The sequence below is a fragment of the Protopterus annectens genome, chromosome 13.part0, assembly GCF_019279795.1.
Source record: "Protopterus annectens isolate FY-2018-M chromosome 13.part0, PAN1.0, whole genome shotgun sequence".
Taxonomy (NCBI): Eukaryota; Metazoa; Chordata; order Ceratodontiformes; family Protopteridae; genus Protopterus; species Protopterus annectens.
Genome location: NC_056747.1, coordinates 977,758,727 through 977,786,475, shown reverse-complemented (window position 1 = coordinate 977,786,475; position 27,749 = coordinate 977,758,727). Strand labels below are relative to the sequence as shown.

The 27,749-nt window shown below is 40.5% G+C and overlaps 1 protein-coding gene across 7 annotated transcripts in view; it reads left to right on the top strand.

Moving 5' to 3' along the window:
* Window positions 1–27,749, top strand: part of LOC122787886 (junction plakoglobin-like) — an 803,785-nt gene that overhangs the window by 135,408 nt on the left and 640,628 nt on the right. For 6 of the 7 annotated variants that reach the window (XM_044054804.1, XM_044054805.1, XM_044054806.1 and 3 more), the window contains one exon: window positions 17,393–17,606. In XM_044054804.1, coding sequence (XP_043910739.1) covers window positions 17,487–17,606 — 120 coding nt within the window. In that variant the 5' untranslated portion in view covers window positions 17,393–17,486. Of the gene's footprint in view, window positions 1–14,485; window positions 14,730–17,392; window positions 17,607–27,749 lie in introns of those variants that run through there. The other variant, XM_044054807.1, reaches the window with a different exon arrangement.

Sequence of the window (27,749 nt, the reverse complement as noted above, 5' to 3'; positions counted from 1 at the left end):
ATGAGCTGTTGTCTTGTTTCTGTTGTATATTGCATATTGCAGTACTATAGTATTAGAGTTACGAGAAGACAGAGGGAAGGGACAAATTTGCAATAATTCAGAGTTGTGTATTTAGTTTCGAAGTTAGTGCTGTTCTCAAAAGAATAAAATGTGAAGACTTTCCCATTATGAAATATTTGAATCATTCCTGTGATTTGTCAGCTACGTCAACACCAATCACTAAACTGGTCCTATTTGTAATATAATGTTGCCGAACTCGTACATCATAGGTTTACATGTGTAACGTGTGCGTTATCATATAGTCTTAGTTATCAATTTATTTTAGTGTCTTGTTAACTGGAGTAACAAAGTTATGAAGTATAGAGTCTAATCATGAAATAAAGACATGTGTGTCCCAGGTAGGACAACCCAAACATTGGGAATAGTGTCCTAGTGGTCACTCATGTCACCAATGTTTGTGGACTAAAAGGTTGGGATGTCTGAGGATACTTGGATTGAGTTATGTCAGTGACGTGTCAGGGTGGGTGTTAGGGGAACTAGGATCCATAGGTATATGGGTATATATACAAATGAAGCAGCACAGCAATAGTGCAGTGGTTAGAGCACCCGCCTAATGAACAGGCACTCCCGGTTCAAGTCCCACTGCAGCACATATCATTTTCCATGTGAAAGCTGTATATGAACATATTTGTACATCTTTTTTGCCATAAAACCTACATAATATTTAAATGTGAACTGGAGTACTGCATGAAATGCACATGTGAAGTGTCAGTGTCATAATGTATTTAGGCAGTAGTAAGTAGGTTTAAGCACAAATAAGCAGTAATAAGCATGTTTAAGTGCATTTGCATGGGGGTAAGCACTGCTAAAGTCAGGTTACAGTTTCTTATACTCATTTACCTGCTGAATTGCTTAACCTGTGTAGGCATTGCCTAGCTCTGCGCAAACCCATGCAACCTTGCTTACAACTGCTTAAGAGTGCCTCAATCACTCTGTAGCCAACTGCCCTTGTTCTGCTCAGCAACAAAATAAACTGCCTCTCTGAGGCTCAAACCCAAGACCCTGCACTCAATACACAAAGTGATGTACCACTAAACCATGGTAAATATACATAGCCTGAAGTTTGCACACACATACCCTGCAGCACAATCAGTCAACAGTACAGGTAATGTATTATTATGACACCACTTAACCCATTAATGCAAGAAGTCTGGACAAAGTATGCCACACTGTGGGTACATGTTCCATACTGTCATGGAGGCATAGGCATGAATGGAACAGTACACCAGGCAGGGTCTAAGGGTGCAGAGGGCTCATCACACCTCTGTAACTGACAGCATCTGTGACCTAGTAGGTGCCATCCGTAATTGCACCAAGGTCTTAGATAGATGGTGGGGTGAGACATTGGAACTCATCAAATATGTCATGTCCATGCATCACGACAGGGTGCATTGGTTGCGATGGCCATGTGGATGTATGCCAGCAACACCAGCAGCTGGAGGTCCCGAGGACATCCAAACAGTCACAGTCACTCCTGTAGTGGCAGTACCAGCCTCAGGACTGTGAGGTGGGGCTGTCCACAACCTGTCCGAGCAGACCACGTGCATGTGACCCTGGCCAGTGCCAGAAGGGACCTGGATCCAGTGGATGTCTGTCAAACTCGGGGGACAGTACTCGGTCGAGCTCTGTACCCGATACTGCCTGTAGCACCCCTGCCAGGCACATGTCCCGTGTCTGTGGCTGGAGATGGTGAACTGCAACCCTGCCAAGTACAGCCTGCAGCTGTCCCACAATTCCCTGTATAGGGCAGCCACATGGAGGAACTGTGTGCATGCAGACACACACACAAACAATGAACCTAGGGCAACCACATACCTGCACACACGACATCACCAGTGGCCCATAACAATATTCAGCCCCCTCACACACACACATGTTGTCGATTGTATAGCTCAGCCTAGGCCTCTGGCAAACCAACAACACACCCTGTGCATATGATGATACCTGTGCCACTGCCTGACATCCGTAACATCGAAGCAGGGACAGGCTATCATGGTTCAGATGTACAGGGTGACTGTACAACAGTGTAGCAATGGAATGATGTGTAGCATGTTGTCAGCAGTAAAGTGAAATGCTAATATCTTGGAAGGTGTAGCTGTGCATCCATGATGCATCCTAGCTTTAATTAACAATGTTGTATTGTTGTAACCTGTATCTGTTCAGATTGTGTTTGTCCATGTGCCACATGGCAGATGAGTGTAGTGGTGTCAGCAGGCCTTCTACAGTGGACACCAATGAGTGTAGTGGGTGGTACATATGCCATGGCTGGGTACAACACACAGTGCCTTTGATTAGGATGCAGTACAGGTACAGGACTGTACACATGGAGGTATGTCCCCATGCAGTTAACACATCTGTTGCACATGTAATCCCACCAAGACAGCATAGACACAAATACACAGTGGTATATATGCGGTTTGCAATGTGGATGGCATTGAACATGCTAACAGCAGGGTGTATGTCCCTCCCCTTCACCTAAGTAATGTGTGTGTGCCAATGCTGGTGGCATAGCCCTACCCTTAGGAGGGTGTGAGACGCTCAACTACTGTGACTGGTGTAGAAAACAACTAACAACCTGATTACATACACTGTACAGTAATACAGACAGCTATGTGGGGGATAGATGCAACAGTAACTGCAATTATGGCAGTCATGTCCACAACAGCCATACCCAGTGAGTTATAGCAACCACAGTAGTGCTGCACACCTCAACAGTGTGGAGGAGGGCATTGACACATCTATGACTTGTGCAGGACTGTATGCCCACGGGATGGTGCCTGTGGTATGATGGCATATGCCAAGCAGTCCTGGTGGAAACATATGCTGTGAACGGAGGTAGATCCCTTAACAACTACACACATTCCTACAAGAGGGATGGTGTACAAAAGCCTGCTATGATGTACATAGGCAATGTGCACCTCTTAGCCCTCATCTACACCTGTCATGATTGGGTTGAGGAGGTGTATGAGATTCATGTAGTATTCTCTGCCTTTGACATGTCCAACACTGGCAGGGTCCCGTGTTGAGATAACCAGTGACATTGGTCATGGGTTCATTGATGGTATGTTTCATGTCCCTGCAGACCACGGTCATCCAGCTACCAGGTGGTAGTTCCCAGCTGACATTGTGGGTTTGTGGATGTCCTTGCCAACATTGGTGAAACCATTGTCAGGTGTACGGCTATTGGATTGTATGAGGGATCCCAGCTACTTACTGCACCTGCCCAGGGGGTTCCCCCAACCATGACATGTCACTTGACTGTACTGCATGATATGTTAGTGATGCCAACCTTACATGCTACAGGTGAGGTGGAGTACTGTTAACGTGTACTGCCCTTGTTGTGTAGGGTACTGCTTATGGGATCTGCTAAGGTTGGTATTGTATTGCAGGCCAGACGTATTTGGCTGGGGTGGAATACCTATCCATACCAGATGTATGTTATTTGGGTCTCTGAAACCCATCAATGGTGCATGTGGACATATATATTGTGGTTACGTTCCCAGTTCCCTCTACAGATGTATGTCCATATATGCCTATATTGATATATATGTGTTCAACTTTGAAAGGGGAACAATCATTCCTTTGAACGGCCCTTTCTGCAAACAGAAAGGACTAACCCATCGTTTCTTACTACACCACAGTGAAGAGAACTACAGTTTTATAGGCACCTTCGCTGACACTCAAACTGCAAGTTGGAATACATATCATATTGGCAGGATGCATGACTCCCTGCACCCCCCTCTGGGGGGCCGGGCCACCCACAACCACCCTACTGTGATATACAAATCCCTAGTGTGCACTACAGTGGGGATAGGCAATTATTCCCCATCCCCACTATAGTGGCATCCTCAACCAAATTGCCTAATCTGCAATGAGCGAATGCGTACTGACATTAGCACATTACACATTCTATGCATGTATTGCAGGATTGTGCAATGCTGGGAACATACTATAGGCCTACCAGCCTCCGGACACATGGACTTCTCCCTTTGAAAGGTGAGCCATATATATGCTAACATATATGCATTCCTAGTGCTGTCTATCTGTGGATATGTGGATATATACAGATATATCATTGGCTGTATGCGTATCTATGTATATCTGTATGTATTGGCTTGTGTGTATGTGTATATATATAGGGATGGGAGTGTAAAACTGAAGCATGTTCATGACACACACCTACCAGCACAGGGTATCAAACTCCCGACAACTATGTACTGCTGTCACAGTTCGATGCAGTTATTGGATGCACCACATGGGTTACTTAATGTGTAGCACTAAGAACATATATGTTAGAGTGAGTGACATCTGTAACAGGGATACAGTAGATATACGGTAGGTGTCGTACATGTGCCTGTCTGCTTGTACAGGTGCCAGCATCAACACAGGCACACTCACACAGGGATGCACACACACTGACACACTTGGCAGGGCCAGGAGTGCAACTCATCACTAGTGGGATTGCCACAACACAGTAATGTGCAGGTATCACATGCACCACACAGGTCATATGGAGGCCATATGGGCAAAAGGTACGAGGAGATGTCACACATCAGACAGCATGCTTCAGTATACTCTGAGGGGTTGTAGTGAGTGTGGATGTGGACATACGCACTATACAACACACACACATGAACACACGGGGTGCCAGTTCTGACATGCATGGGTGCATGTCTACATGGGTGTGTGGTGGTCAACTGTGCCAGCCAGCTGTACAAGGGTAGACGATGCGTATACCTTGGCATCAGGACACATGACAATGGTCCACATTATGGCTCAGGCCTGTAGTTATTGCATTTGCCCACACAGGTGGGTATTGCATCCCCCATCCAGTCACCTGGGTGACTATTGTGTGTGGCCAATGCTGTACACCACATGCCATGTATGTGTTCCTTAGTCCATGACATGGATGATGTCTGGGATGTGCACACCTCCCACATGCATGTACAGTGACATGTGAAACTGTACCTGAGATATCTGGCCCATGTTATGAACACAGATTATCATCAGATGTGCCAGTCTTGCCCACCTGTGGCAGGAACTGTTATTGGGCAGCAGATTTACCCCACACCTACATTGATGGCATGCCAACAGCATTCCCTGATCTCAGTGTCATCTGTCCATACAGGACATGTTGTCAGGCATGGCATGTCCATTGTGAGTCACATGTGAAGGCACCACATGTGGTGCAGGTGTCCACTGGGGAACATGGTAGAGGTGCACTGTCTGCATGTATGTGCATATTGTACAGATGGGCAGGGTGACATGCTTTCTGTAGCCCACTGCTATTACTGCATCACTACTATCAGTGGCCAATGTACAGTGTACTGCCCACGTATTTCATGCTGCCTAGACATGTGTGTTCATATGACACATGGGTTGAGTATGTGGTCTGGGTAATAGTGGAGTTGCTAACTTGGATTGTCTGGCCTTGATGTCACATGTATGGTTATGGCTTTGCACCCCAGCCTCCAAGCTAATTTACATCTGTTATCCCTGTATGGTTGACATTGTGATATATAGTAGGGCCACCATAAAATAAATTAGTAAAACCCCTTCCTCAATGCCCACAGTTGACACACACTCACCTCTACACAGGATATGGGTTACACACACACACACCTGTCATGTCTGAGAGTAGAACCTCTACTTACCTATTTTATTACACTGCACAGTTATTGGATGCACCACAGACATTCCTGGAGTAATATTTCCCTACAGGTGTATTTCACAGTGAATGACATCAGCAGGATTACCAAAGTAGGGCATTTCAACTGTACTGCGAGTGACTAGCCTAAAATGCATTGCTCCCTACACAGCCAGTGAGACACACACGAAACATCCACAACTGACATGAGTGGGTATAGAACCCCTGATTGAGGTCTGTATCACACTACAGCATGGAGCTGTTATGGGACACACCACAGGGATTGCTAGAGACTTCTTTCCCCACAGGGATTACTAGAGACTTCCTTCCCCAAAGGTGTATTTCACATTGAATGACATCAGCAGGTTTACCAAAGTAGGGCATTTCAACTGTACTGCAAGTGAGTAGCCTAAAATGCATCACTCCCTACACAGACAGTGAGACACACACATAACATCCACAATTGACATGCGTGAGTATAAAACCCCTGATTGAGGTCTATATCACACCACAGCACAGCATAGAGCTGTTATAGGCCACTCCACAGATGTTACTAAAGAACTTTCTCCCCAAAGTGTTACTTCACAATAAATGACATCAGCAGGATTGGCAATGTAGGGCATTTGAAATGTACTGCGAGTTCATAGGTTCATAGGCTAGTACTAGGCTAACTGCCCTTGTGAGCCAAAACCTTGCACCTTGTGCTTGTAAGGCAAACACCTTAACCATTAGGCCACCCTCCTGTGCTATGACTTTCACACAGAGTGAGTAGCCTATGATGCATTGCTCTATAGACAGACATTGCAGCACACACACAAAACATCCAGAACTGCCATGGGTGGAGATGGAACCCTACCACAGTCCTACACTACACTACAGCAGTATGCAGTTACAGGACGCCCTACAGAGATTACTGTGCTATGACTTTCACACAAGTGTATTTCTAGGTGTGTGACATCAGCAGCCTTGCCAAAGTCAAGTATGTGTATTGTATGGGGGTCTGAGTGGCCTAAAAAGCATTGTTCTTTACTCAGTCAGACACACACACAGATTTGCACACCAACACACATTCGCCAGGTCTGGGATTAAAACACCTACCTCACTACTTTATCACACTACAGCAGTACGCAGTTATAAGGCACAGTACAGAGATTACTGGGTTATGATTTCCCCAGAGGTGTATTTCTAGGTGAGTGACATCAGCAGCCTTGACAAAGTCAAGTATGTGTATTGTATGGGGTGTGAGTGGCCTAAAACCATTGCTCCCTCCTCAGTCAGACACACACAAATTCACATGCCATCTCACACACACACTTGCCAGCATTGGGGTTAGAACACCTACTTCATTACTTTATCACACTACAGCAGTATGCAGTTACAAGGTGTGCTATGGAGATTACTGGGCTATAATTTCCCCAGAGGTGTATTTCTAGGTGAGTGACATCAGCAGCCTTGACAAAGTCAAGTATGTGTATTGTATTGGGTGTGAGTGACCTAAAAACATTGCTCCCTACTCAATCAGTCAGAGACACACACAGTTGTCAGGTCTGGGGTTAGAACACCTACCTCACTACTTTATCACACTACAATAGTATGCAGTTACAAGGCGCGCTACAGAGATTACTGAGCTATGATTTTCCCTGCTGATGTCACTCACCTAGTATATTTCTAGGTGAGTGACATCAGCAGCCTTGACAAAGTCAAGTATGTGTATTGTATGGGGTGTGAGTGGCCTGAAAAGCATTGCTTTCTATGCAGTTCGACACACACACACACACACACACACACACACACACACACACACACACACACACACACATTCACACAGTTGCCAAGTCTGGGGTTAGAATACCTAACTATTTTATCACACTATGGCAGTATGCAGTTACAAGACGCGCTATGGAAATTATTAGGCTATGATTTCCCCAGAAGTGTACTTCTAGGTACGTGACATATGCAGCCTTGCCAATGTTGTGTATATGAACTGTACTGAGTGTGAGTAGCCTAAAAAGCATTTCTCTCTACACAGCCAGAGACCGAGACATGCACACATACACACACTCACACAGTTGCCAAGTCTGGGGTTAGGACTTCTACCTAACTAGTTTATCAGTACAGCAGTACACAGTTATGGGAAGCACCATGGGGATTACTGAGACACAGCTCCACCAAAGGTGTATTTCACATTGGATGGCCTCAGCAGGCTTGTCATGATACTGCTATGGGGAGGGCGGTGTGTGCACGGGCCGTAACACATTCATGTTGGGGTTGACATGCCACATGCAGACACACACACAGGGTCATTTGCCACAGGTATGTGTATACAGCTACTAGGTGACATCTTCCTTGTACAGTCATGATGCACAGCTGGCACATGCAACATGCCGTTATGCTGACAGATATTGGTGGCTAGTATCTGCAGTGAGTGACACCTGCACCTCATGTGTTTGGGACCCTTTGGCTTTGTGCTGGATGGGACAGGCCCAGATGTCTCCTTGTCATGGTCTCCCTCTTCAACACATCTATGTCCATCTACATTTGGCTTATTATAGTGTGTTGTCCTTACATATATGTCTGTATTCCTATCCACAGTGTATGCAAGGCAGGAGAGGTGCATACTGACATGTCTGCACTGAGAATCACAACTGCCAGATATGTCTGGTCCACTGTTGTTTGCTGACATGGCCTTCTGGTGTTTAAGTGTGTGAGCATGCCCAGTATGGGCTTTCAGTATGTTGTTGACTGACATTGCCTTCATTCCTCTGTGTCTGAGCATGCCCAGTATGGCCATCTGTATTGCATGTGTGGATCAAGTCCAGGTGGTTTGTATTGTGGTGCTGACCTTTGTGCTGTACACCGACAGGTAGCATGCTGTGTCTGCAGGGTATACATCAGTCATTTGGCATTGACTGCTGCTACATTTCTGCTTAGCGGAGGGGGGGACACCAAACCATTTCTACATTTCTACACGGGGGGCACACCTGACTGTTACCATACATGTACATGGAATGGTGGGACACACCTTACACTTTTACACAGTTGCTAGGACTGTACTGGTATGTCGGGTATACCATTTCAGTCTGTAATCTTACCTATCGTGCTGGCTAGAGACATACCAGTGTACTACGAATCATAGCTTTCACTCCCTACATATTAGCTTCTGACGTCCTAGCCTTTACAATTGACATCCAACTGGCTGGCCTGCTGTAGTCTGTCTGTGTAGGGGTGGGGTAGGGGTTACCCTTGGGGCTCATTCAGAGGCCATAGTACAGCATTTGTTTGTGTTTGTCTACACCTATCCTGCTGGCTGTGACTGTTGTTGGGTATGTGCCCCCCCCCCCCGACTGGCATGTGTGAGTCATTTACCTTGTGGGTGTTCCAGTATTGAGGGTGGTGATGCAGGGCTGTCTATGTTGGATGCACCTAGTACGCTCCCTATACATGACTGAGCACAGGTAGTGTCAAGTTTGGCATCCCTTTTACTGTATGTGCGAGTCGGAGAGAGGTGTCATTCCCTGGATCCCTACTGTGTCAGTGCATGTGCTATGTGTTGTCTCTTGGCCAAGGCCAGAGCATACTGGGCATGCCTCTTCTGCCTACTGGAGCAGGCTCAGGGTGTTCCTCCTCTGAGTCACTCTGTGCCTGTGCAGGCCTTGGCACTGGTGGGGGGCTGTGTGGCCCTGCACCGTGATGTTCCTGTTGCAGATCATATTGTGTAGCATGGCACATACAAGGACAATTTGGGTACATGTAGTTGGTGAGTACTGTAAGGCTCCACTGGGTATGTCCAGACACCAGAACCACAACGTGAGCATCCCAAACACATGCTCTATTATGATTCATGTTTGTGCATGTGCGTCATTATGGAGTTCTTGTTCGGGTGTGTGTGCATTTCTGATGGGTGTCATCAGCCATGGCTTCAGTGCATATCCAGCATCCCCCACTAGGTGACCATGTGGGATGTCCCCATTGGCAAATGTTTGGTACAGCTTCATCAGATGCCAGATGTGGGAATCGTGGTAGCTTCCAGGGCAGCCAGAACACACATTCATTATTATGCCCTGGGCATCGCACATGACCTGGCAGTTGATGGAGGGGAAGCCCTTGCGGTTGATGTAGACCCTACCCCGCTCACTTGGTGTTGCTTTAATGCATATGTGAGCAGAATCTATTGCACCCACTACCTCAGGTTATTCTGCTGTCTGGTGGAAGAGACGCATATACCTGGCCAACGCCTCACAGGTGATAGGGAAATATACATGCTCACTTTCATGTGCTGACATGGCATGCAAGAACTGATGTAGTACCCTGGATGCTGATGCCTGTGAAATCCCCATCATATCCCCAGTTGGCCTTTGGAAGGTACCTGTAGCTAGTATTCTTAGACCTACACATACCTTGGTATCCACTGGGATGAGTTCCCCTCTGTTAGTTCTATGTGTGAGGCGTGGCCGGCACAGCTCAAATATTTGCTGTAGGAGGTCCCCGTCCACCCTATAGCGCTCCACTTTCTCCACCTCATGCACCCCTTAGTAGGTTACCCTGGGTCTGTACACTCTTCTCCGTCTCCTCACTGTGGGTTGCTCAGCAGAATTCACATCCTCACCACCCTCAGCCTCTTGCATATGCTGGTTTATGATAGCAAATGCAGCCCCTAGCATTTTTTCTCTTGCTTTCGTTTTGTAAAATTTCCCCATCTGTATACACCGGTGGTGCAGGGTTTTTGGGAAAAATAAGGGGGAAAGTTGTTTGCATAGTTCATAGTGATGTGCATGTGTTGGTCTGCTGCCTGTGTAATTGGCTGATTCTGATACATTTCACCTGTCAGCTAAGCTGGTTCTCCTTGATTACCTTCCTAGTGCTGTTTTCCCTTCCCATTGCCTCCCTGTTTAAGCCCGTGTGCGCACCGCCCAGAGTGCTCATATGTGCACAGAGCTGCTTTTTCCTGGTTTAACTTCATTTTTATTTCTGTAGGACGTGGTGTGCATCGCACACACCTGCTTATACTTTGTAAAGTGTGCTAGGCAGGTTTAGACACACCTGGCTTAGCTGTGCTAACCTAGGAGCAATCTCGAGTGCCACAGGTCTCCAATCTGCTTACAGTATGCCTCACACACCCCCCATGATGTCACCTATATCCTAGTCTTGCACCCAGCTATTTATATTCTTACACTCTTGGGACCTGCCAAACACCCTGGGAAAATCTGGGATTCACTAACCTTTACCTCATTTGCATAGGATTGCCTACTAATGCATAGTTACATGTCCCACACTGAGCCTCCTTCCCCCTTAGCAACCATTACTTACTGGCCAGGTTGTCTTTTGCCTGCCATTGATTTGCATGGCAGAATACTGATTTTAATTAGAATGCTTATTTTGAGTTTATTTTATTGATTTCCCCCAGATCCCATTTGCACTTCGCTGCCCTATACTTAACCAGGCTAGATTGGCATAAAAAAAATAAAAGTTTTTTTTTTATTTATTAAACATTTTGCAATGCCAATGGCCTTCTACTTGGCCATTGGCATGCTTCCTCAGTAATATGCAGCCTTTATTTGGAGCTGTCATAGCTCCGTTTTGTGGTTTGCAGAAATGTACTCTGTTACTAACCGAGTACATTTCTGTAGACTGCACTCATCCTGCACTGCCAGTTGCCAGCTTCCTGGATCGCATATTGCCCTTATTTGCATGGTTTTCACCTGAAAATGAGGGTAATTTGCATGCAGGAGCTCGGTCCGTGCAGGATTAACCTAAGAGCTCACGTGCACTTCCTGGGATCTTGTTCCTGTATCACACGTCAGCCATTTTGCCAAAAATAGCTCTTAAACTAATCCTGCATGCTATAAAGGGCTTAGTAAATCCGGGGATCATGCAAGTAACTTTGCATTTTATGCAAGGCTGTCCTAAGCCATAGTGCCTTCACTCCTTGGTAATGTAGCTCTGTGCTACTGAGTTGCAAGGGTTTTTTAGAGCTGTATGTAAATGCAGTTATATATGAGTGTAATCAGTGATAATAAAGCCCTTTAGTATCCCAGTGTACTGCTTTGAAATAAAAATGAATCGGAACAGGTTTTGGTTTGCTAGTCTATGGCAGTCTAAGCCTGCTTCATGATGCACAATGCTCCAAGTTCTGAAAAGTTATAAACTTAGTTAAGTCAGTCATTTTTTTCTGTGAAAGTTTGTTTAATTCAAATGATAAATCAGTTAGTCAATGGTTTTGCATTTTTCATATTACAAAAGTGTACTGATGCTTTTAGAAATCTTGTTGGCATATTTTAACATCTATATTGCCATTTCATGTTCACTTTCTTTAAATATGTCTAAATGATATTAACATTATCTTTTCTGCTTGAATTAACATTGCTAAGCATATGCCAACCCTAGCCTCACTTTTTAGTTTCAGTGTGAATTTTATGTGTTTAGACTGTTTTTGCGACTTGTGAGATGGTCAACAAAATCTCTGTTCACCTCAGAGGTATGGCATGTTATTTTCAGTTTTGGAATGGTTGCGAAAAAGGTTGAATTTCAACTTCTGGAGCATTTAAAATTGAAATAATTAAGATTTTATTCAATTTTAGGCTAACTATGTATAATACAATAAAACAAACTTCTACAAGTATATTTAATAACTGTAAAATTAATGCAAAATTTCCTGAAATTGTTAATGTGTGTACTTTATCCAGGGGCAGCTCATGGTACTGGCTGCTGGGCTGCAGAACCTCCAGCTAAAAAGAGGAAAAAAAAGAAATAGTCTTACTGAGAAAGTAAACTATTATTTTTAAATTAAGAAGAATAGTTGACTTTTGGTTGTATTCCAGATCCTCAAAACTCCATGCATGCACATGCGTGAGTTCCAAGGTGATCCAAAAAAATATATATATATATTTCTTAAAATTATTAAAACAGCCCAGCATTAGATTCCCATGTTTGATCATCAACATTCAACAGTAAAAGGAGCATCGCTCAGTGAGCATCTCACTGGCCTGCTGCTTGATGCAGCAAGGAGCCCTTCCTATTGACTCAAGGAGCTTCAGGTGACTGAGGCAGCTTCAGCCAAGAAGAAGGAAGTAGTTAATGTGCATATTTCTTTCACTTTCTTTAACAATCCAGCATCAGCATTGCATTCACTAAGTAATTGTTTGTGGTTGTCTGGGCAAGATTTGTGTGATAGCAGCTGACCATTTGCAGAGTATTGCACTGTTTCCATACAACAGCACTTTGTTTTCCCTGTGGAGTTTTTGGCTGTTCATTCCTTTTATGTGCATTCCTTTTCTCTTTGTGGATTTTATCCAAGTGCTTTAGTTTCTTCTCCCAGAAACTCAGCAGTATAATATATGCCTCTAGCCATTAGTTCTTTAATTTTTCATTCCCGCTTAAAGTGGTAAACAGAAGATAACTGTCTTTTTGGAGGGGTAGAAAGGCAGGTACAATTCCTAGAAAGACTGAATATATTTCCTTACTCATGCATTTTTTTTGGGTCATAATTTTTAAGTAAAAAGTTAGTTGAAAAATCTACGATGCACCTCCGTGCATCTCTAACTTTATGACTTCTGGAGCCCTACCAGACTTCCTCCAGACTTAAATTGCAGTGGAGTCTTGCCCAGTTACAGAGTTTTAACAGCATGGGAGGTGTAAAAAGTAAGGCACAGTATGAAAAAAGAAGAAAAAAGTAAGCTATCTGGATGGTGTGGGGCCAGTATTAGCAGAAAACAGAGGAGGGCGCTGGGAGACTCCAGAGGAGACTAGTGGGTAACAGGGGGACCCATGAAGTGTTGATTATAGTTAGATATATATATAGTCAGTAAAGTGGTTATAATGACTGGGTTTGTACTGAAGCAGTCTGTGGATGAAAGAGAATGACCACATCTGTTAGATCGTAGGTAACTGTTACTAACCTGCTGTAATACAACCCCACCCCACTGTATGTGGCCCCACCCATTCAGTTGCTTCCTGCATACCCCCTTACTTAGAAGTTACCAGCTGCCACTGACTTTATCACTCCACTGTTTTGAGTTTATTAACAAGTTAATTTCTTCTTAAGAGGTCTCAAAGATGGTGTTGAAAGCCTTGGTGAGGTCAAGATAGGCTGTGTGCACCACCTTACCCTCGTCCACGGCTCTGGTGACTGCTTCAAAGAAGTCAATCAGGTTTAGGAGACATGACCTATCTTTAACAAACCCAAAGTGAGTGAGGTCCAGAGATTGGAGGTTACCTATGTCCTTGTTTATAATCTCCAAGATGATACGTTCCATGGGCTTGCAGACCAGGCTTGTCAGGCCAACGGAGTGGTAGTTCCCGCAGTCCATGGTGGCACCTCTTTTGTGGAGTGGGATAACCATCACTGTGCGCCATTCAGTAGGCACAAAGCCTGAAGTGAGGCTATAATTGAACATGGTACTTAGGTGGGGTGCCAGTTCATTCAAATAATTGGAAAATAATATTTAGTTATACACAAAAAAAAAAGGGAAAAAGAACACCATTCATTTGTCTCTCATATTTAAAATGTTTATTATGAGGTGTGGGTGCCTAATGTGGTATGCTGTGACAGCCTAATTCATTGCCTAGATACACGTGCTTGAAAAATGTGTTGATGTACTGTACTGAGCTATATGCAAGTCACAGGCAGGCTTTTGTTATGGGTTGTCTTGCAGGTTATCTGAGTCATGCCTTCAGAGGTTGTAATTCCTGACCTACAACATTTCTCTTTCACACTGTGTATGCTGTGTATAAATTCTTTGGTAGATCAGCATTTATGGTTTTAGTGAGAACTAAAGCAAGAGGTGACAGTTTCTTTGTTTTTGTTTTTTTTTCCTTCATTTTATTGCTTTGTTTATAATTTGTTTTCTCAAAAATAAAATGTGCTCTATTTAATATTAAATATTCAGAGACATTTCTGTTTGGAGTTTTTGGGAAGAACAGCTATATTTGTGTGTAGCTTCTCAATGAGGGACACAAAACAAAAGGAATCAAACAAGGCAGAATAAAATGCAAAATAGATTTCAGACACTGAATCCTGTGGCAGGTAAGAATTGCAGCCTGTTTATTTAATATATCTGCTGTAGTGAAAGTGACTGGAATGTTTTGAGCATTGTTTGATGCTAATATTATACTGTTTAATGGTGATACATTTTCCTGTGAGGTGGTTTATTTTATTTACTCATCTTTGCTGACATTGCATTTGCAAGAATGTTAACAGTTCATTTTGCTTTTAATTTTTGGGTCATGCAAAGCAGGGCAGTATGAAAATCGCCAAAATACAGAAACAATAATGGAAGGGAAGAATACAAAAATATCCCAAGGTCTCATTAACAATTATGAAGTACTTAAGGGAATAAAGTAACAAGTCTGACAACTATAAAATTATATATGAGCAGCACAAAACCCTTTATAATAAAAAATGTGATCAGAGCTGTCATAATAACAATCAAAGTAAAAGAAAATGACATGTCTAAAGATTCAAGTATACAGCCGTTAAGACATGCTCAGGGATTCAGAAAGAGCCCAAGTGGTCATGTTAAAGGCTGCAGTAAATAGGCCATGTCTGCACAATCTGGTATTTTCATATTCAGAGACATTAGGCACAGTGAGAAAATAATTTGTTATCTGCTAATCTGCATGTCTCTGAATTCCCATTAACTGCCAGTATAGCTTATCACTTTCCTGTGGTAGTTAACACTATCAGCACATGCATTGTGTTGGTCCAGTCATCCTCCATTCAGTCTCTCACATGCACATATACAGTAAAACACACACACACACACACACACACACACACACACACACACACACACACACACACACACACACACACATGCTCAAACATACATACCCATAACCTACCCCCTACTGTGACCTCCCAGGCAGACATACAATCACACATACACTTACACATGCAGCCCCTCACACACACCCACTCACATACCCCATAACACTACCTGACCACTAAATCCCCAGAACTTACCTCTGCCATTAAGGATGAACATGACCTTTTGGTTGTGTTCATTACCATGTGCAGCCAGAAATCACTGTACTAATTTATATAGCCAAGCAATTTTCTGAATGTCTTGGCTGCATAAATGCTTTAATGCGTTCAGTTCCAGTGGAGAGCTCATGGCTAAGTAGCATATGCCTCTTCCCCAGAATGCAACATTAACATCTAGCATGGCCATCATACCTCTCAAATGTCCAGAATTTCACAAAAATGTCCAGATTCTTGCCTAATATTTTGGGTCTATTCCTCATGAAATTTATGTTTTTTTTTCCAGATTTTTGTGGCAAATTATTAAGGACTGAATTCACTAAATAATGACAGGCATTTGAGCGTCAAACTTCATATCCTTCAGAAAATGTATGATAATACAAGACCTTTTTATTCTAGCAAATTTCTAAGTTTCTAAGAGCAATATTTAAACATCTTCCCTATTTTGGGGGCTTTGTTCCCCCCTCCTATTATTTTTGTCTTTGTCCAAAATGTTTGTGCTAAGAGTTTGAGAGCTTTGATGGCCATGGAGACATCTCACTGAGAGCTTTGATGGCCATGGAGACATCTCACTGAGAGCTATGATGGCCATGGAGACATCTCGCTGAGAGCTATGATGGCCATGGAGACTTCTTGCTGAGAGCTATGATGGCCATGAAGACTTCTCGCTGAGAGCTATGATGGCCATGGAGACTTCTCGCTGAGAGCTATGTTGCCCATGGAGACATCTCGCTGAGAGCTATTATGGCCATGGAGACATCTCACTGTGGGTGCTGTATGTCTTTGTGTAAAAGCACCATAGTACGGCTGTCTCTGAGTTAACAAAAGGTACTTTGAGTTGTACACAATGTGTTCATCTTGTGGTCACCTTTCTAAATTCAGGCAGGTGCATATCACTTCTGATGTAAATAATCATCCATGTACTTCAGAGCCTACTAATTCACTGCTCATTTCTAGTTCAGCCTACACTGCTCTTGAGAAAGGACATAGGACAGAAGAAACCTGAACTGGATCCTATATTATGTCTTTGCAGTGACAACAAATCACATCCTTTGTAACTGACCCAGGAGGCGTTGCTTGACATGACATGTAATTCTGAACTTGTTAGTAACAGATTAAAGTCAACAGCATCTTATTATAATATCATAATTGCAGTCACCAAGACAAAGTATAAGTAACATGAGCATGTGAGAAAGAGGAAAAAAGTTCTAAGTTGTTTTTAGTTAATAAAGTTGGATGCATTCTGAACTGTGGCAACCTATTTATAATGTCCTATTCATTTCCACTGTGATTTAGTTCAATGTCTGAACCAAGACTAGTATTTAATATTTTCATATAATATTTATAAAAGAGAAATCAAACAATCTTGTTTTCACTTGATGACAGATGTGCAGTCTTAATCAGATTTTTCTTTCCACCTTAGTATCTACTTTGCAAGGTTACTCATTCACTAAGAATTTGTTGCACTTCACGGCTTAAGGATCCAGAGAAAATGAATTTGTTGTTTCCTCTAAACTGGGTCATTCTCTGTGGCTTCCAAGAATGTTGAAATTCACAGTCCAAAGCCTGATGCATGAAAGTCTGTGCCCATGATGTGTTTTGTGCTTTAGTTTTTAAATACATGCAAATTCATATTTGTGTTGTAAATGCAGACTAGATGAGTTTTGCTTGCATTATATTTATTAGTTTTCTTTTATTCATCTCAGATTCTCACTTCTGAAAGTAGCCTAAGAGGTTCTGCCAATACAACGTCTAAAATCAGTACAGAACTTACCTGCATACTAAAAGGCTTGAGAGAAGATGGAATCTTATGAGATGCTGAAATCTGCAATTCTGAACCTTTTGTCAAATACAAATGATAGGATGCTGCTTAACAAAGTGATTCCAGAGCTCACAAAACTGCTTTATGATGATGACCCGGTAGGTGGAAGTTCCTTCTACTGCATCTTTAACATTATAATGCTAAAGTTAAGCAATGATGTATGAAATTAGAGATCTGAATATAAATCTCGTTCACTGCTACCTGCACACACTCTGACTGTGGGCAAATTGTTTAGCCCTCTTGAGCTCCATGAAAATCTATGAAAAGGAAATCTCTGCCTCCATTTGGGTATACATTATTACTCAAATAAAATAAAGCATTGCAAAAGTTTCTTAACTAAAGCTTTAATATACTGACAGTAATGATAGCATGCAGTGGCACAAGTGATTGCATTCTTTATAACAAAACTCTAAAATCTTATCTAGAGGGCAAATTCCAAGGTTCCTATAGGTTAATCATATTTGTTTATTTATTTATTTATTTTTGCTTAATGGGAAAGTCAAACTGGGAATTAAAATCCATTTTCAGCAGAAGCCCATGGAGAAAAGTTTCATGGTTACATATGCAAAGTTACTATGACAATTTGCAAAACATGTACTAAAGCAAAAGCATTTATAAAGTTATAACAAAAGCATATCAAGAGTTCAACAATTAATTTATCTCTGCAATATTCATAAATTAAAGTGGATGTTTTATAAAAATTATATAAAGACAGTTTTGGAGGTAGCACTTTAGTACACATATATTTTAAAATGAATCTTTTATGCGAAATGGATACAACGACAGTCTTGGTGGATGCACTGTACAATACACATATTTTTAAAAGAAAATTTTATGTAAAGACAATATCAGGTTTGATATAAGACTCTTATATTAAACCTGATATTATCTTTCTATAAAATTTTCTTTTAAAATTTGTGTATTGTACAGTGCGTCCACCAAGACTGTCTTTCTATCCATTGCTGCGGTGGTACAGCGGTAGCATTGTTACCTCACAGCAAGAGGTTCTCCTGTTTGATTCTTGGTGTGGCTTGGGAGTGCCTTCTGCTGGAGTCTGCATGTCCTCCACGTGGTTGGGTGGCATTCAAAAGACATGCATGCGTAACTGGGTGTGCCTTCATTGAAGGTTGGGCGTTGAGCTGGCACCTCGGTGTTTCATAAAAATCTACTGCCAATCATTAGCGGACTGGAGTTCTGCTGTGGCAACCCCTTACCAGGAAAAAGCCGAAAGACAAACAAACAGCGTTGCCGCCTCACAGCAAGAGGTTTTCCCATTCGATTCTTGGCTGGAGCGCCTTCTGTGTGCAGTCTGCATGTCCTCCCCATGGTCGAGTGACGTTTAAAGACATGCAGGTAAGTCTGTGCGTGAATGGGTGTGCCTTCTTTGAAGGCTGGGCATCGGGCTTGCAACTTGGCACCATAAAATTCCACTGCCAATCATTAGCAGACCGGAGTTCCACTGTGACAACCCCTAACCGGGAAAAGCCAAAAGACATTACTATATATAAGAGTAATAAGGCTTCATATTTTGACAGAAAATGCCAGCATTTCAAATTCCACTTACTTCTGAAAAAAAGTGAATTTGATATGCAGTTTGAATCATGTGTTTGCATGGTGTCAATGCCCCCCCCCCCATCCTCCACTATGCTGGAGGCTTTGTTTCTACTGCCTCTTTACTTCATGTATTTCATTTTGAAGTCGCTATCCTTTGGGAAAATGTGATTTTTGTTTGCAGTGGTTGCAGTTATCATAACACCATTCTCAGGGGGATCTTGCCATTATACTAGAGCAGTTATCTATATCACACCATTATCTTTCCAACACACAGAGAAATAAATATAAACCACTGAACACTTCCCGTGCCATGCCATTAAAGGTGATACAGTACCATATTTATTTGAATTTCATTTTGCTCTGTGTGTTTTTATGAGTGCACTGCTCTTGTATGTATTTGGGGATTTTGTATCAGTTTTAAAATGTTTAATTTTGTGCTGGTCATCATGGTCATGCTAATATATTTCTGTCATATTTATATTATATTTATAAGGAATTTATATTATGCCTCTCCTGTTTGCAACAACCCTATTTCTCTCTTCATACAAGTATTCCTTCTTCCCAGCTACAGCCTATCATTCTGTATGTCATTTAATCTTTCTCTAGCCATCCCCATACAAGTCACAGGGACTCCCCCCCCAGTACTCACAAAGCCCACCACACATAGAATAATCTAAAATTGTATGAGGTCTAACTTTTTCTCTCTTTTCTGACCCCTTCTACTATATTTTTAAAGAAAGAATATCATGCTGCATTTGTTGAATCAGCCATGTTTATTTGACAGATCATGTAATCTGTGGCATCACTGGTGCATTTTTTATAACCTACCCTCCATAAGATATTCTGTATTGGGCAGCCTTAGCCTTCAATTCTTAAAAATCTGTAATTTTAGGAATGCTAAAAAAAACTACCGATATCACAATGGTAGAATTCATATTTAATTCATTTATACTAAAAGAAGAAATTAATATTTAAATGTTATAGGAAACAGCCAACTCAAAGAAAAAAACGAACTCAAATCAAATCTATAAAAAATGAAGTCAAGCTTAATTAAAGAAATTACTTTTGTTTGTGATAAGACTGTCTGGTAATCCACATAACAAAAAGAACAAAAACTGTATTATGAATGTAGCAATGATAAGAACAAAATAAGTAACTTAATAAGTTCCATAGTTCATGATGGCATATTAATAACAAATCCTTAAATCATTGTCAATTAATTTAATCAACATTTTTCCATCCTTATTAACTCATCCTTCAAACTAAATACAACTATTAAAATATATGATTATATCTCTAATATATTTAGTCATAACTGAATCTCAGATCTCTTGTTCTTTTAAAAATATAGTGGGAATAATACCTCAATGGGGCCTATTAGTATTGCAGACATTTTAATTTCTAATATCCAAAAGGAGTTAATTCCTATCCTATATCAGATCTTTAATGGATTATTATCTAGTGGTCAAGTTCCAGGGTCTTGAAAAGTGTCTTCATTGACTCCAATGTTAAAGAAGGACAATAAGCCTGAGATTAAAAACTATAGGCCAATTCATCTGACTTCATTATTATATAAAAGCTTTGAAAAATATCTCATTCAGCTTTTTTTGGGACAATATTAATAGTTCCAAATATATTGACATTGATCAACATGGATTGACCATAGTGAGATCTGTTTCTACCAATATCAATGAGTTTTACAAGCAGGTTACATTAGCCACTGTAATGGGTCTTATTGTTGGAGTTGTGTTTTTGGACCTTGCTAAGGTGGTCAATAAATGACTTCTTTATTCTATGTATGAAGTCTTAGTAACATATGACTTTAATCTATTTTTGATAAACTGGACCATTAGTTAGTCATCTGGTAGAAGTCACTGTGTTACTGTACCTACTATTACATCTGACTATTTGCCAGTTACCTGTGGTGTACTGCAGGAATCAACTTTGGGTAGTTTTTTATTCAACTTGATTTTCTCCATTAATCCTGTAAGTAATGCCTTTTGGGTCAATAATTATGCAGATGACTGCAAAACTGGTTTTGTAGTAGTCTGTAGTAATTACTTTAATGAACTAAATACATTTCTACAAAATGTATTGACTTTTCACCTATTGATGGTCTACAATTCAGTTCTGATAAATGCCAGGTCATGTACTTTGGTAATCCAATAATAAAGATGCCAATAATTTTGAATTGCACCAATCTAATTGTAACCACTGAATATAACAGTGTAAGAAACTTCTCTGTGTGGAAGATTTTCAGTCCATATATCTCTAGTTAATCACTGTATATTAATCAGATCAGACAATAGTAGTAGAAGTAGCAAACTTAAACTCGTCGTAAGTCAAAAGGATTTTCAACTGGAAACAGACTGCCTGCCTTGTTTGGATTACTTTCGAATACTTAGTAATTCTGTACAATTATATATTTTTATTATTTTTTTTTTTTACTTAAGATGAGTTTAAGTTTGCTACTTCTACTACTATTGTCTGATCTGATTAATATACGGTGATTAACTAGAGATATATGGACTGAAAATCTTCCACACAGAGAAGTTTTTTACACTGTTTTGTTTTTGGACCAACTACACTTGTTTAGTGGGTTGTTTTGAGACTTCAGGGATACCACGGAGTTTACTTGTTTTTTTTTTAACCAATGAATATAAGGAACTTGGAATTACAATCAACAATATGTTTACATTTCAAAATCATGTAAAGTATACTACATCTAGAGCAATGAAAATTGTAAAATTTAGGACTTATGCTGAGATCCATTTTGTTAAGAGGCAAGAAACATATGGTGCAGTTATGTATGTAAAATTGTTGTTCTTAAAAGGTTTTGTAATACTTTGGAGCTTTTCTCCCCATTTGGATTTTCCCAGTAATCAATTGTCAATAAATAAAATAAAATTAATAAATATAAAACTTACATAAAACCCATTTTGGAGTATAATGCATATACAATAGCAGAGGTGGCATAATTGCTAAGGTGTTTGCCTTACAAACACAAGGTGCAGGGTTTTAGTCTCACAAGGGATAATTGGCTAGGCTTAAAATGGCTTGCAAGGGCAGTTAGCTTAGTACTAAACTATGAACTATGAAACATTATAAAAAATAGAATCAGTTCAAATGATATGTATTAGGTAGATCACTGTTGTTAAAGCTCTGTATTATCAACAGTGATGTACGAAGTTAAATTTATATGCTCTTCATTATAGATATTTCAGTGGTAAGGCAATTATGGCAAGCAAAGCCATGTAATAATAGTTCTCTTCAATCTTAAGTTATATTCTAATTCATTTATTCATAAAAACAAAGGTATTAACTTTCTCCTCTATGCCTTTAGGACCTCCATGAGATGGAAATATGTCACTCAGGTCCTCCCTAAAATCTGGAACTGATTACCATATAGTGTTAGAACTTCGGAAATTCTATATTGTTTAAGAACTGCTCAGCTGCATTGCTCGAAAATGACATCTTTAATCTGCACATTGAGGAGTCAATGTGTTTTGAATGGCCTTTGGGCTATAAACACTGGTGTTATGACTTACAAATCTTCTCCAAAGTCCTAAACCTATACTTGTCATGAAAATCCCTCTGTCTAGTGATAACTAAATCCTGCCTAAAGGTATTGCTATTGTCAGTTAACAAGATGAAATCCTCTTGTCTGATCAAACTAGACATTTAGTGATGTATTTCTCAGCTATCTCAGCTGCAGATTGCTGTTTCAACCATTTTGAGCAACCAACTTTTAGCAAAGTTTCAAAACTTATTTTGTCACCCCAGGCAAGGACTTTTCAAATGTCACTTGGGGCTATGCAGCAACTGGTTGCCATGCACACCTTAATGAACTATTGTGAAGGTCTCCACATTCAAAAGGGCCTTACAGAAACAGATGCTTGGTGCCAGAGCCATGGGCTCAAGCTCAATGCCAAGAAATGTATAGTTATCCCCTTTGGGAAAAAACATGTGCCCATGAATTACCACATAGGTGGCAGTACACTAAACACCAAAAGTGTGATAAGGGACTTAGGGACACAGGTGGACAGTAGTCTTACCTTCGATAACCACATCGCCACAACAGTCAGGAAATCCTTCTATGTGGCACACCTCATCACTAAGGGCTTTTCATCCAGAAAAAAGGAGGTTATTGTCCCACTGTACTCATCCCTCATTAGACCCATTATAGAATACAACGCCCCATTTGGTATGTGCCTCTCAAGGCATCTGCAACAACTGGAAAGGCCGCAGAAATACCTCACTAAAATAATCACAGGCCTAAAGCAGATGCCCTATGCTGACCGTCTAAAAAAACTCCAGCTATACTGTCGCTTATCATCTACTCAGAGGCGATCTCTACTTAACATACATGGCCATGTCAAACCCAGAGCTTTTGGACATGCTCCATTTAAATAAATCCCAATCCCTCAGAGCCACATGCTCCAGGGATCTAAACCTTGTCATCACAATGAACAAAACATGTTGGAGGTATATGTTCCTGACCCAGAGACTCCCCAGACTCTGGCATAGACTACCCGTACATGTCAAGCAGACTGCCTCTTTGGCCCTCTTCAAAAGGAACCTTGACAATTGGATGAGAGATAGGAAATTCACCCGGGGGATCATGTCAGTCACCCTGCTAGACAGGGGTCCAGGGAAGTAAATACTGTGGGAAGAAATAGCCAGGGAATTGTTATGGCTAGGCTTGTATAGGCCCTAGGGCTGATAGCCTAGTACCAACCTATGAACCTATACACTAATATGTGTCTTTATATGGAGGCCTATCAGTGCCCACTCCCACAGACCTCACTAGATGAAAAAGAAACCACATCAAACATTATACCAATCAGAAACACATTAAAACAAACCCTATAAAACTTCAAATAATGCTTAAACAGAGAAGACAATGCACATGTAAACATATATCATACAAAATTTTCAACAACCAAACTCAAACCCTAGCATGTTAAAGATTGAAAACTAGCACCAATTCTTATACTTAACAAAACATCCATAACTGCTACTATTAAACTACAGAAACTACTAACATAAAGTGAAAACTACGTCTACTCAAACACATGAAAGATCCAAATGCAAAATGATTGCATGAATCACTAATACATTGCTGTACTTTCCTGTAGCGCAAATCATTTTCCAAGCACAATATTCACTAAGGAGTACCATAAAATTGAACCTAACGCTCACAGCACTTGAAGTGTATACCATGAAGATGTTTTAGTGATGGGGTCATAATCATGGGGCAGATTGATGTTAACTTTGACATTGTGAAGGGCAGAACTATGTGCTGTAACACTAAGGCATGCATGTAACAGCAGCATTTGGTGATCTTACCACATATAAACATTAAATATAGAAACTAAATATAAATAAAATTATCAGTCTAGCCAATGCTTCCTCTCTGTCTTTATCAGCATTTACATGAGCAGTTTTGATTCCTGTCATGCATGTATATATATGTGTGTGTGTGTGTGTGTGTGTGTGTGTGTGTGTGTGTGTGTGTGTGTGTGTGTGTGTGTGTATGGTTACACAACACTGACAAAAGTGAAACAATGTAATTTAATATTACAACTGAGGGAAACAAAACTTAACTATAGGGCAAACTGACAAAGTGCTAAAGTGATGAAAAATCAGTCAACAACACTATTCAGATGAATAAGATTTAAGAAATATTATGATCCCCCTTATACAGGATCTCAAATTATGACACATGGTAGATTAGAAGACATTTAAGAAGCTTTGAAAGGTTGCCATTCACAGCTTCCAATGGTGTCAGTACTTAGTAACAGATACCTTGGTTCTCAATCTGGCCGTTTAACTGATTGTGCAGTACTATCCTCATAGCATTGCAAGCCTTGATTCCCTGTCACCAAAAATGCTGCCATATGTATATCTCACTAAAAGAAAACAGCAGTCCCATTATATATATATATATATATATATATATATATATATATATATATATATAATTATGAAAGCTGTACTGTATTCTCCATCATTCCAATCATTCCATCCTGGTTTAAGGTCTTCATTCCTTCATACCTTAGTGTCATATCAAGCACTGCTCATAGTGTATAGTTTCCTTACAAAATCAGATGAAAATGTATAAATGTATGTATTTATTATGAGTAGGAAGATGAAATGAACCATGTGGCCTTTAGCTATGGCCTAGACGCACAAAAAGCAGTATTACAGACACGAAACTCAGTACAGTTAACAACAATACAAGTACCACATAACAGCGTGAAAGGCACCTAACCAGTACTACTGTGAAAATATATTTCTAGTTAGATAATGGGCAAACATACAAAAATACACTGTTGGTGAACATTTGGGTATTAATGTACAAGCATCATCAGAAAAAAAAATCAAGCGCACCATTTCACAGTACCATATTAAAACTAGACTGATAAAAGGAAACAGCCATAATCTTGTTTATGCTCACTAAACACAACTGTTTAGTGAGTATAAAATTAAAAAAGTAAATAAAATGGGGGAAAACAAATGAAGTAACAAAACTGCAGCAGCAGCTACAAGCACTTGTTTTACTTTCCCTGCAATAGGCGCAGCTTAAAAATAAATTTTAATGAGTATGGAAAGAAAGAAAAAATTGTGCAATCAAATGTGGGTGAGTGTTGTGTATGTATCTGTGTGTGTGTCTGTGTCTTTGTGTGGCTGTGTGAATGCCAGAGAAAGACACAGGGTGAGAGAGAGAGAGAGAGAGGGAGTGCATAACTCTCAATTTCTTTCCTCAAAAATTCTGGAAAAAAAACAATAATGTGGGACAAAGCCCTAAAAGCAGGAACAATTTTTTAATATAATCCTAATTCACTTAAGAAAGTAAATAGAGCGAGAGATTTTCCAACAACATGTATTTTCTAAACAATAAAAAGTATGAAACTATAGTGTTTTGACTGACTGTAATCCTCACTGACTTACCAGAAAAAAATCAAACATTTTTTAGGGAAATTACATACATTTTTCTAAAGGGTATTAATGTAAAAAGAGAGCCTAGTATCAAATTCATGGCTTGATGGTAGCATATTAAGCCAGCATGAAGAATTGCCTGAATAAAAAAAGTTTTCCATCTTGTTTATATAATTGAACACTCTTAAGTGCAGCAGTTTACTTTTTCTAAAAAATAATAATAAAACAAATAAATAAAAAGAGAAATAAAACTAATTTATCCATTACCCTGCCAGAGAATGCCAGAACTCCAAATACATCTCACTGAAACCACTTTCTGTGATCTTTGGATTAGGGATTTTTTGTAGGCGATGCTATCCTCCACCCCCACCCATTGATGGGGTGATACCAACCACACACTCAGACTTAAATATACTGTAAGGTAACACAACACTGGAGAAAAGTGAAAACTTCATCATTGAACAAAGTGATTTCAGAGAGTTGCCTTCGTTCTCTGATAGACTACTTAGTGGAATGACATGTTCTCATACAATGGATCCTTAATTAATGACTGCCATTCCCTGATTCTCTATAGCTAGATATTGACTGAATGTCACAAAGTGTGTGTAACTGTGAGTGTGTGTACATGTGTGCACACATACGTGTGCATACTCATGTGATTCTGTGGATATGTCTGTGTACATGTGTGTCTGTCTCTTTGGCTGTGTCTGTCTCTACTTGTATATTTGTGTGTCTGTTTTCTTGTTGCATTTGCAGCCACAGCCTGACATTGACCAAACGGTCTGATAGTGTCAGTGTGTGTGTGTGCGTGTGTGTGCGTGTGTGTGCGTGTGTGTGTGTGTGTGTGTGTGTGTGTGTGTGTGTGTGTGTGTGTGTGTGTGTGTGTGTGTGTGCATCTGTCCATTTGTGTATGTGTTTGTTGAAGATACAATCATAGCTGGGCATTTACTGAACTTTTACATAGTGTGTGTCTCCACAAATGAACACTGTCATGTGTGTTGTATCTTTTATCAAAACTAATTAACTAAACTATTTGAAAATATGTGCTATATGTCACATTTGGTCACAGACATAACTGTCACAAAGTGTAAGCTGTCATGCAGTACCACAATTTTGGTAACTTTGTTTTTCAGAACATGCAGTATAATGACCTGCTATAAAAAAATGAACATGCTTAGAGAAAAACAAAATAATGGTGACATGATAAGCAACCAGAAGATTTTAAAAATTGTTTACTTGGTTACTTGCTTTAAGTAAGCTACACCTTTATCCCAAGGGCTAAGAACTTCACTTGTGAGAAGTAAGACTGGAACAGCAAGATGAATGAAATGGTTTGCTGAGAGGTTTGTGTTTGTGTGGAATGAGCTACTTATGTATATCAGAAAACAAGGATTCCTAGAATCTTTTAAGAGAAGCCTACTGTTCATGTCTTTCTAGAATTGTGATGTCAGATATTTTACAGAATATGTGCCCTGTCTGGTTTTGGTATTTATATATATATATATGTACGAATAACTGAACAATTAATATACTTCACAAAATATGTGTTGTTTGCGATAACGGTATAGAGTGAAGTAATAAGTTGCTCAGATGAATGCATTTTTTTATCTGGAGCTTCTCCCAAAAACATTATGGTTTACTGAGGCCAGAATATGTCAACAACTATCAGAGCTAATACCTATGACAAAGACAAGGTATGTATATTTATCTTTTTAATGGTTGTAGCAGAGCATGGCTGAACATGA